Source organism: Arachis ipaensis, chromosome B5 (genome assembly GCF_059453495.1).
Source record: "Arachis ipaensis isolate K30076 ecotype BB chromosome B5, ASM5945349v1, whole genome shotgun sequence".
Taxonomy (NCBI): domain Eukaryota; kingdom Viridiplantae; phylum Streptophyta; class Magnoliopsida; order Fabales; family Fabaceae; genus Arachis; species Arachis ipaensis.
In genome coordinates, this window is record NC_142440.1 from 17,703,563 (window position 1) to 17,714,816 (window position 11,254).

General features: G+C 29.1%; 1 protein-coding gene across 3 annotated transcripts; it reads right to left on the reverse strand.

The window, feature by feature from the left end:
* Positions 1 to 2,252: 2,252 nt before the first annotated feature.
* LOC107643139 (zinc finger CCCH domain-containing protein 55) lies at positions 2,253 to 6,152 on the reverse strand. 3 transcript variants are annotated; one of them, XM_016346713.3, is made up of 9 exons: positions 4,800 to 6,152; positions 4,523 to 4,708; positions 4,002 to 4,181; positions 3,833 to 3,924; positions 3,443 to 3,706; positions 3,189 to 3,357; positions 2,829 to 3,030; positions 2,678 to 2,718; positions 2,253 to 2,558 (listed from the first exon to the last, which is right to left on the reverse strand). In XM_016346713.3, the coding sequence occupies exons 1-7, from the start codon at positions 5,723 to 5,725 to the stop codon at positions 2,847 to 2,849; spliced, it is 2,001 nt and encodes a 666-aa protein (XP_016202199.1). In that variant the 5' UTR covers positions 5,726 to 6,152; the 3' UTR covers positions 2,253 to 2,558; positions 2,678 to 2,718; positions 2,829 to 2,846. The 3 variants fall into 3 exon arrangements, with proteins under 3 accessions (XP_016202199.1, XP_016202198.1, XP_016202197.1); XM_016346712.3 differs by having other exon boundaries at positions 2,678 to 2,739; XM_016346711.3 differs by having other exon boundaries at positions 2,678 to 3,030; positions 4,800 to 6,113.
* Positions 6,153 to 11,254: the final 5,102 nt, after the last annotated feature.

An 11,254-nucleotide genomic window follows, 5' to 3' on the forward strand; every position in this document is an offset into this window, starting at 1 on the left:
AATAAAAATAACTGTTTGCCAATTGTTAGGAGAGATTGACAGAGATAGTAGGAAGAGAATTGAAATGGTTATCTCCCACTCTCCACTGTCCACGTGAGAGATAATCGTTTCACATGCTCTTCCCACTATCTCATCAATCTCTCTTAATAATTGGCAAATGATTATTTTTATTTTTCAAATTTAAATCAATCCAATTGGATGATAATTTAAACTAAAATTTTTTATGTACTTTGTACTAATTAATCAAACATATCTATTTTAAAAAAATTTAAATTAAATTATGATCCAATTGGATTGATTTAAATTTGAAAAATAAAAATAACCGTCAATTATTAGGAGAGATTGATAGGATAGTGGGCACTAATTGATCAAACATATCTATTTTAATCTCTTCTACTAATCTTTTTATGTACTAATTATTGCATGCTAAAAGTTTGAATTATTGATAATATTAATATTTTTATTATTTTCAATTTTTTTTTAAAAAATACATGTATCTCATTTATAATTTACATTGTAAACGAGATATACACGTTTTACGTCCATCTGTCTTATCTCGTTTACATACAAAATTATCTCTTTTATAGTATAAACGAGATAAGAAAATAATATTTATTTTAGTAATTATTATATTTATTTAATTTATAAAAATAAAAAATCCAACAAAATTAAAACAAATTAAATATAAAAAATATTTTAAAATATTTTTAAAAATAAAAAATATACTTTATCCTTTAAATTATGTGCCACTTTAATGTCTTTATTGAATTTGACAACAAATAATTAAATACACGTAGGTTACTGGTGGGAGAGGCTACTCAATGCAAATCAGTTTATGTATATATTAGGCATCTCTATGGACTATGGGAAACAGTTTACCACTAGCCACAAAGTATCTTGTTTGGTAAGATCAATTATCATGTAAACAATATATAAAATTTGAGTAAATAGCTAATTTTGTTTCTGAAGGATGACTTATTTTTTAAATTGGTCTTAAAAGATATTTTTAATTTGTCTTTTAAAAATTTTAAATTAAACGCATTAGTTCTTCTGCCATTTTTTTTTGTTGACATCACTAAAATTTATTAACGTGACATGTTAAGTGATACTACAACACACACATAAAAGTCTTAATTGATTATTAGCATAATAAATTTATAAAATTAAATCAAATTAAAACATAATTAAGGAGAAAATTTGAGGCATTAGAATCTCTCAATTTAAAATTGATTTAATCCAATTTTATAAATTTATCATATTAGCCGCCAATTAGGACTACTAAGATGTATGTTATAGTGTTACTTAACGTGTTATTAGCAACAGAAATGATGAAAAGGCTAAAAAAATTGACTTAAAATTTTTGAAAGATGAATTTAATTAAATTTTATTTTCGAAAACTAATTTGAAGAATAAATGATCTTTTGGAAACTAATTTAACTATTTAATGTATAAAATTTTAAGAAAGACTTAATTACTATCCTTATAGTTGAATTCCGATATTGTATAAAAATTTAACAAACGATATACATACACTGAAAAATTAATAACCAAATTAGTTACCATATTTTAATCTATACTCAGTACAAATAATTAATATAGTGATTAATTGTGTGTATTCAATATAATGATTAATTTTGTGTACAGCCAAAGTAGTCGGTAAAAAATAAATAAGAAGTTAAAAGGCTAGAAAAGTTGGGCAATTGGGCAAAACAAAGTGAGAGAAGGTTAGAAAGTAGTATAAATAAAGCATAGGCTAGGACAAAGGGGCTCCATCATGCATCATCCCATAAGACATAACATTGAAAAACCAACATATCAATGAGTCTGATAGCGAAATGAGTGTGATGCCAATTGTACAATTGTTCGTTTAATGTCAGCACCATGTGACAGCAGCAGGTGTTCCCCCCCATCTTTCTTTCTCTCTCTCCTTTCCCATGTGGACCTTGCATTCCATTGCTCTCCACAATACCAGACAAACTCTTTTTTTATAATATAACATTTAATTATTTAACTTAAGGCATGAATATCAAAGATATGCATCATATGCATTGTCATATGAAACTTGGTTTAAATTGCTGAGGACTAATCACAATGATAGTCCCACAAATGCCCTCTTTAGGCCATTGATTAATTGACCAATCAGCCATCAAAACCTAGTTGTCAAGTGTTGTACATGATTAGCTATGATTACTCATGAGTATAACCAATAATGAAGGGGGAAATAAATGAAAAAAGAACAAAAAACAAAGAAGTACCAAAAAATAGCAACTAAAAAGAAGGTGAAAATAAGTTGTCTATATTACAGTGAGTAAAGTGAAACTAAAATACAATACTTGGTCCAGCCCTAAGTCTGGTCAAACAAAAAAAGGAAAAGCAAAATAGTCTTATATAAACTAATATGTCTGTCAAAGTATGCAATATGTATTGCTTGCTGTTAGTAGTATGTATTCATGATGATGATGGTGACCCTCTTGATCCCTAGTAGCTAGTCTTGTTTTAATCTAGGTGTATTCAGCTATACATCTAGAAGATACTTTCTTCTGTATGCTTCTATAAATCTGCATGAAGAAGAAGAAAAATCATTTAGTGGAAGAGGCACTAATTTATCAGATCATAAACAAATTCTAAGATGACTTCTACTACTTGTAAATAAATAAAAAGAAAAAAAATATCTTACCCTAAAAATGATCCCCTGCCAGCCAGTTCTATTCTTACAACCTACAGTTCAAATTTTGAAGCCTAAGAAATATATATCAACTAGTCAGTAGAATTGCATCCACAACCATGATGCAGGGGATGATAGTGTTACACACTACATTTAGCAGTACCTTGGATTGTAAAGAAAATTAATGAGAAGTAGCCATTTCGCCGGAAGTGGTTTCCTGTTCTAACTCGTTATGAGAATATGTGCTTGCCGAGAGTGCAGCACTCTCGTTGACATCTGCCAACGAAGAGAAATCCGACACGTTATCTCCTGCTGCTTTTGTTGGTGAAGCAAAGAAACTATCTGGAAGGGCCTGCTCCACGCTTCTTTAGAGCCAAGAAAGCATGAGATAAAACATGATATTAGAAACTTGTCATGAAATACACATTTAGGGTTAAGAACTTAAGATTAAGGCAAGAGATACCTAAAAGCCTGAATCACAATGCAATAGGAATAAGATCTGAAACAAAGTCAAGCACCATACCTGTTATCAAGATTTTTCACTTCCACATTAGCATTTGCATTATTCTTTTCACTGCTACACTCAAAACCACCAATGAAAGCCAGGCCCACTTCTTTCTGTGGCTGTGGCTGCTCCTCCTCCCCCTCGGCAGTGCCTAAAGAAAGGGTATAACTGAGTCCGCCCTGGTAGCCTGCAGTGTGAAGCATTTCAATAATGCAAAGAGCCTAACCCATGTTAACTAGAATCATTCCATAGAGTATCATCGATTGACTAACCTGTAAGGTCTCCTTTAATGTTGTTTTGAGAAGAAAGATCAGCAGTGCTAACTTGTCCATGAAGTTGATGGGATAAGGGCGAAGGTGCACCGACAGAGTGACTGCGCTGATGATGATGATGATGAATGGGAATATTCTTGAAATCTGGAAGCTGCAGATTCTTCAGCCTTCGTTCCTGAAGGTCAATGACCTGCTGCAATTCAGCCTGCTCCTCGAGTTTTCTTCTCAACAAGATATCATGCGGATTATATAACATTCTTGCTCCTGCATAGAACAGATCCAGTGGAAAAGAAAATAGAAACAGCATGATGAGACTCTTAACACAAGCAAATGCATACACATTAGCTTTCTAAGAATAAATGCTCCTTCCACTAAACAAAGTGCAATTACCAAGATGAAAATCATAAGGTTCTTTGGAGTCAAATCTAGGACTTAAACATGGTGAAAAGTCCCCCCTCTCTGATTGCTGTTGCTGCTGTCTCCTGGATACATCAATATGAATAATATTAATTGAGGAATAGCTAGATATAAGTCAACAAAAGAGATGATATGAACTTACTTGTCAGGGATTTTCCCCTTCTCCTTGTAGGGCTTGACAAGTACGCGTGAATCACAGATAAAATGAGGGTTCCCCTTGGATAATATGAGCCTCACTGTCTCTGGATAGACAAAGGTAACAAACCCAAACATTCGCTTCTGCTGGTAGGGAATCCTCACGTCTTGCACAGGTCCAAATTTGCTTCAGAAGAACACAAATAGCTATTTAATAAAACACCGATTAAACCAATTGAACCTGTCTATTATCCCAAGAACTTAATAAGTAGCCTGCTCAAATTTCCTTTGTTTGTCTGTTGTAGACTTTTCCTCTGATAAACAATAGTCATTGGAAAGCTGAAAACAGTTCTAAACTGATTCTTAATTCGATAATACAACAACTAATGATTGTTGAAGGGCTATTGCAATACCCCAGATGCAAACTCAAATCCATCAAGGGTGACAAAAGTAACAAGTAACTCTCTTGTTATTAGAGGCAACAAAACTGGGGCCTTCTAATAGTGGAGAGTCTATGGTATGTTTTACCTGAAATACTCTGAAACATCTTCATCCTTAAATGAGCTTTCAGCTGGAAATGTCAAATAAATCTGTCGCGAAGCTGAGTTAGGTTTTTCGGCTGAAATCATGGCTAGAAACTCATTCCTTTCTGGCCTGCCTCGGCCAAAGTTGTGAAATTCTTCACCCATCATATATGCTGTGGTGGCAGCTGCTCTGAAAAGGCAACAATATATAATAATTCACAAATAAGAACAAAAGACAGCAAACAGAACTGAAGGGATCTCATCTTAAACAATTAACAAACCTCTGTGGATCATTTTGCTGCATAATCAGAAAATCAATGTACTTGTCATATGAGGATGGTGAAGTTCCAGCTACAAGCTGTGAAGCCATTAATCTCCGATGATGTTCAGTCTTCAACCTCAGGAACTCCTCGTGCTGTTCTAACCCCTCAAACCTACTAGGAGAACCAACAATGGCACCAAATGAATCATTCAAAGCACCATGCACAAACTTACAATTACTCCCATTTTTGCAGAAACCCCTTGCAAAGTAAAGGCATGGCTTATATCCAATTCCAGGGCCACCTTCCTCCAACCCGAAACAAGCATCACTAGCAGAGTAGCTCCTCCTGTGAAAAGGAGCATCCCCGTTGTTGAGTGATTGCAAATTCTGACCACCAAGATCCAACACTTCCTCATTTCCAAGGAACGGGAAATACTCATCTACCTGCTGCTCATCAACAAAATCACCACCAACAGGGTTGCAATCACCGTTAACACGAGGCGAAAACGAAGGAGACTGAACAGCAACACTTCTAATATTCTCATAAGATAGTAAAGGACTCGACTTTGGACTAATGGGGTTATTTGGGATCCCAGAAAGTGGCCAAGCAGAAGAAGAGGGTGAAGATGGGTTCCTCGCAAAGTCAAAGCCATTAGAAGCTACTAATCTGGGAGAGGACTTGGAAAAGGGGTTGGTGGAAGGTCTTGTTATGGGGTTAAGAGGAGAAGGCGAAGAAGAAGGTGAAGAGAGTGTCAAACCCAAATGGGTCTTCACCCTTATAACTATGTTGTGAAGAACAGGGTCAGGGCTACAAGCCAATCGAACTAATTCAGAGTCTTCCAAGTTCATCAGAAGATAGCCCATGATTTTGGAGGCATTTTCAGGCTCAATGCTTTTTATTTTCGAGAGAACCACATTCGTGGCTTCATAGGAAGACGAAGCCATTAAAAATAAAATCTTGGAGGAGTTGCTTGAAAGAACTAACGATAATAATAATGGACGCGGCAGCGGCGGCGGCTGCGGCGGTGGAGAGTTATCTGGTGACTCCTTACCTGCAGTAGGTTTAGCTGTGATGTGAATAAGCTGCGGAACAAGACAGAAACACACACACACACTCCCACTCACTCACTCACTCACTTACTCTCTCTCTCTCTCTCTGTTTTGTTTTTGTTTTTTTTTTTCTCTCTCTCTGTGTAATCTCTCTCTCCTATCTTTCGAGGGTGAGACTTGAGAGCGGTGGATTTCCGAGATCCACTACAATACAATCATGGATAATCGTCAACAACATAAGTGTTTTTATTTTCGGGAGGGGTTCGGGTCAATAACATAAATCACACATGAATTATGTAGTCTCCTCTTTCAAAATGGTGATATTTTCAAAAAACAATTATTTATTTATTTATAAGTCGATTGATAAATTTGTTGAGGGAAAAACGGAATTTTTTTCGATTTATGTTAATGAAAACAAAGTTCATCGATATATTTAACTTTAACAAATAATTATAATTATGTATGGTTGATTTATAATATTAATAATATACAACACTTTTTTTTATGAAGGATATTTTTTTATATTAATTTTTTAATATTATTTTTACTTAGATGCTTAAAATAATTATGCACCATACAATACTAGCATAAAAAGATTGATAATCAATTTGTATTGGATAAATAGTCAGTTTATTTATCCGTTTAAACAAATATCAAAAATTTAAATTCAATTTTATTTATATAACAATTTATTATCCTGTTAGATTAGAAGATATCATAAAAAATAAAAAAAAAATATTATAACAAAATTGAAATACTTTAAAATAAGAAAATAAAATTTTTATTAGTACTAAATTAATTTGAAGATCTACCTTAAGAATAAATAATTATAATTATGTACGATTGGTGTATAATAAATAATAATATATGATAGTTTATTTTTAAATAGGAAAATAAAATTTTAATTAATGCTAAATATATTTGATTTTCTATTTTAAAAACAAATAATTATACTTACACATCATTGGCTTATAATATTAATAATATACAACAATTTTTTTTAATGATATTTTTATTTCATATTAATGTCTTAACATTAATTTTATGTAATTGATTATAATAATTATATATCCATACAATAATATTATAAGAAAATTGATATATTTTAAAATAGAAAAATAAATTTTTTATTAATAATAAATTAATTTGATGATCTATCTTAAGAACAATGAATTATAACTATGTATGATTGGTATATAATAAATTATAAAATATTCGAGAGCTTATTTTTAAATGATAATTTTCTTTCATATTAATATTGTTAACATTAAGTTACATAATTAATTAAAATAGTTATGTATTCATACAATAATAATATAGTAGGATTGATAAACATTATAATAGGGAAAAATTCAATTATTGCTAAATTAATATGATTAGCTATTTTAAAAACAAATAATTATAATTATGCATTATTAGTTAGAAAAAAGCGCTAATACAAATTTTTAGTGCACAATAATATATTTTTCTCTTTCTATATAAATATTTTATTATAGATTTTTTATTTAAATAAATATTTTAAAATGATTATTTACTAGAATACGCATGTATATAAAGCTTAATAAAAATACGCATGGCCAACTCGTTAGTACCGCCGAAACAAAATTAGCCATCAACTGATACTGGTCCGCGAGATGGAGTTAATCATCAACTTAGTCCACACACCCGCGAAATGGAGACCAATGTGTCAGGACCATCTCGGTTGCGCCAAATGGATATACCATAAGTCTGCAATTATGTCGCTCCTTCCTCTTGCGAAATGGCCACATCAAGTAGGACACCCGCGAGATGAGACCGAAATTGAAAACAAGGCCAGATTATTTAAATAAATTGATTGGACGCCAAATTTAATAGATTTTAACTTTTTTAAACAATAGACGTGTTTGTAATTTTTTTATATTTAGATAAATCGTTATGGTATATAACGGTTTTCAAATTGAACTGCTGCAGGATATAACTGTCTATGAGAAAATAATGGATACATTATTTGTATATTATTGTTATCTAAATCTCACGGATAGGTTAAAGTAGAGTGAAAATTTTACAGATAAGTAAAAGTAGAGTGGCCAGAAGGGTTTTAAATTTATCTGTTATTTAAAAAATTCTAAAAAATGTGAAATTTAATAATTAAACATGTATTAATATTTTTTTGACAACATTAAAGATAGTTATAATATAATTAACATTTGACAGTTAAAATAATAATACGATTATTTATCAAATAACAAAAAAAATATTATACTAAAAATCGAAGGAGGCGTTAGGTATTGGTGCATTATTTTATCTTCTTTGATTTTTTATTTACGAACTAATTACATGATACTTAAGAATTGTGTCTAATTTTGTGTTTAGCTTAATTTTTAGAACATATTTTAAATTTTAAAGATTTATTTATTTTTATATTTTTAAATTAAATATTAATTTATAATTTTGTTTAACAAATTAGACATTAATTTTTAAACACAATAGATCAATAACAATCACCTAAATAAAAAAAATAGAAAGTACAGTATTAATATTCTTTTTGAATATTGTACTCTTATTATTGTATAGAATAAAAGAATATTGTACTCTCTATTTTATTTATTTATAGGTGGATTTATAAATTTGTTTATTTTTTTAACATTATTTTTACTTAGTTGCTTAAAATAATTGTGCATCATACAATACTAACATAAGAAGATAATTAATTTGTATTAGTTGAGTAGTCAGCTTATTTATTCATTTAAATAAGTATAGAAAATTTGAATTCAACCTTATTTATATAACAATCCATTATCCTGTTTGATTAGAGAATATCGTATAAAACAAAAAAAAATAACAAAATTAAAATACTTTAAAATAAGAAATTTTGTTTATTAGTACTAAATTAATTTGAAGATCTACCTTAAGAATAAATAATTATAATGATGTATAATTGGTGTATAATAAAAAATAATACATGATAGTTTAGTTTTAAATAGGAAAATAAAATTTTAATTAATGCTAAATATATTTGATTATCTATTTTAAGAATAAATAATTATACTTACGCACGAGTGGTTTATATAATATTAATAATATACAATATTTTTTTTTAATGATGGTTTCATTTCATATTAATGTCTTAACATTAATTTTATGTAATTGATTATAATAATTATAGATCCATACAATAATTTTACAAGAGAATTGATATATTTTAAAATAGAAAAATAAAGTTTTTATTAATAATAAATTAATTTGATAATCTATCTTAAGAATAATTAATTATAATTATGCATGATTAATGTATAATAAATTATAAAATTTTTGATAACTTATTTTTAAACCTAGTTTTCTTTTATATTAATATTTTAATATTAAATTACATAATTAATTAAAATAATTATGTATTCATACAATAATAATATAGTAGGATTGATAAACACTATAATAGAAAAAAATTTAGTTAATGCTAAATTAATTTGATTAGCTATTTTAAAAACAAATAATTATAATTATGTATTATTAGTTAAAAAAACGTTAATACAAATCTTTAGTGCAACAATAATACATTTTTTTCTTTCTATATTGATATTTTATTATACCGTTAATAAAAAAATTTAGTACAACTAATAATATTTGTACGGATAATTAATTTTTGTTATTAATAATATACAAGTATATGAAAACTAACTCACTATTTATTATAAGCGGCATTTTTTAACTTAATGATTGGAATTTTTATTTTTTAGTTATACTAAAATTTAATATAAATAAACTTATAAACTAAAAAAAACATATTAAAGAAATTAAAAATAATGTATTCAAATTAAATAAAAGTAATAAATAAATTTAGATCACATTTTAAATTTTTCTAAAACTAATCTAATTAAATCCTAATTTTTTATTACCAAATTATTTAAATAATATCTAAACTATTTAAATTTGGACTTTGGATAAATATATATTAAAATAATTTTCGTAAAGACAATTAAATGAAATAATGTTATTAGTTTGAACATTTAGAATCCTTTCAAAATTTAAACAATTCTCTTATTAAGTAAACATCATCCGCTATCGATATAATGCGACAGAATAATATAGAATACCCATACCGAAAAATTAAATTGACTTTTATTTCTCTCAATGACATTGCATTGACAAACGGTTGAGTGATAGTTTCTGAAAACAAAATCACAGTATGTTAGAAAAATATTGTGTATTATTGAAAATATAAAAAAAAAAATTTTAAACACGATGTCAATTTTTCAAATTGCGTCCTAAGTCTGACATAGTTCTTCGAAACTGAACCTAAAACGAGGAAATTCAATCTCATTATATACTCTACTTCGAAGATTTTCTAACAGATATAAAAATTATGGAGGGGATGAAATTTGACTTGTATAATTCTTTGGAAGTAATTGTTCAATTAAAATCCGAATTTTTTCTTAAAAAACTAATTTTACCTACATCTTATTAGGTTGGTCATAATATATAAGTATTGTTCAATAAAATAAATAAAATAGAGTTCATTATCTCTTCATTAAACTCTTACATTTATATAATTAGAATCCATATCAGTGGATATAATTTAAAATTGTTTTAACGGACGTGATGCATTAATAAAAGATTGAAAATTATTAAGAATAATTGTGTTGCAAGGTTAGATTAAAAAATTAATTTTAAGTAAGAATAATCATCAAATGATCAAAAGAATAAGGGTATGACTTCTAGGGGTGTTCAAATTTAAATCGATCTAAATTAAACCGTTCATCCAAACCAAAAATCGATTAAAACCGCATCAATTTAGATTTTATTTTTTGCAAACCGCTAAATCGGATGTCGGATCTACTTTTCATAATCAATCCAATCCAATCCAAACCACACACATATTAGGGAGAGATATCTACACCCTTATAAGGCATGCTTCGTTTCCCTCCCCAACCGATGTGGGACCTTACAATGATGGTACGTATGCTACCACTCATGAGAAAATTGCACAAGTAGCTGAAACATACTTCAAGGATATCTTCACATCGATTAACCAAGCTAATCTGGCACATTCATTCGAAGATTTTGAAACCAAAGTTTCAGTAACTATGAACAGAAAATTAATTAGACCGGTCAGTTTTGATTAGGTAAAACGTGCAGTCTTTAGTGTTCACCCTCATAGCATCCCTGGTGATGATGGATTTACGGCTAAATTCTTTCAATTCTACTGGAGTTTGGTAGGGGAGGATATTTTTAAGGCTGTCCACAGTTTCTTTGTCAGTGGTAGATTACTAAAGAGTTTCAACCATACACAAATCTATCTCATTCCTAAGATTTATGATGCAAAGGATATGACACAGGTTAGACCCATCAGCCTTTCCTCAGTTGTCTATAAGATTATTTCTAAAGTACTAGTCCATCGGCTACAAAAATTTATGACTTCACTGATCAACCCTAATCAAAGTGTCT

Bases quoted from the DNA above. Each gene is read 5' to 3' on its own strand.
- LOC107643139 (XM_016346713.3), bottom strand. From the start codon at position 5,725: ATGGCTTCGTCTTCCTATGAAGCCACGAATGTGGTTCTCTCGAAAATA. The intron at 3,925-4,001 runs GTAAGTTCATAT...TGATGTATCCAG, and splicing joins AAGGGGAAAATCCCTGACAA to GAGACAGCAGCAACAGCAAT. The intron at 3,707-3,832 runs GTAATTGCACTT...TGTTCTATGCAG, and splicing joins ACCTTATGATTTTCATCTTG to GAGCAAGAATGTTATATAAT.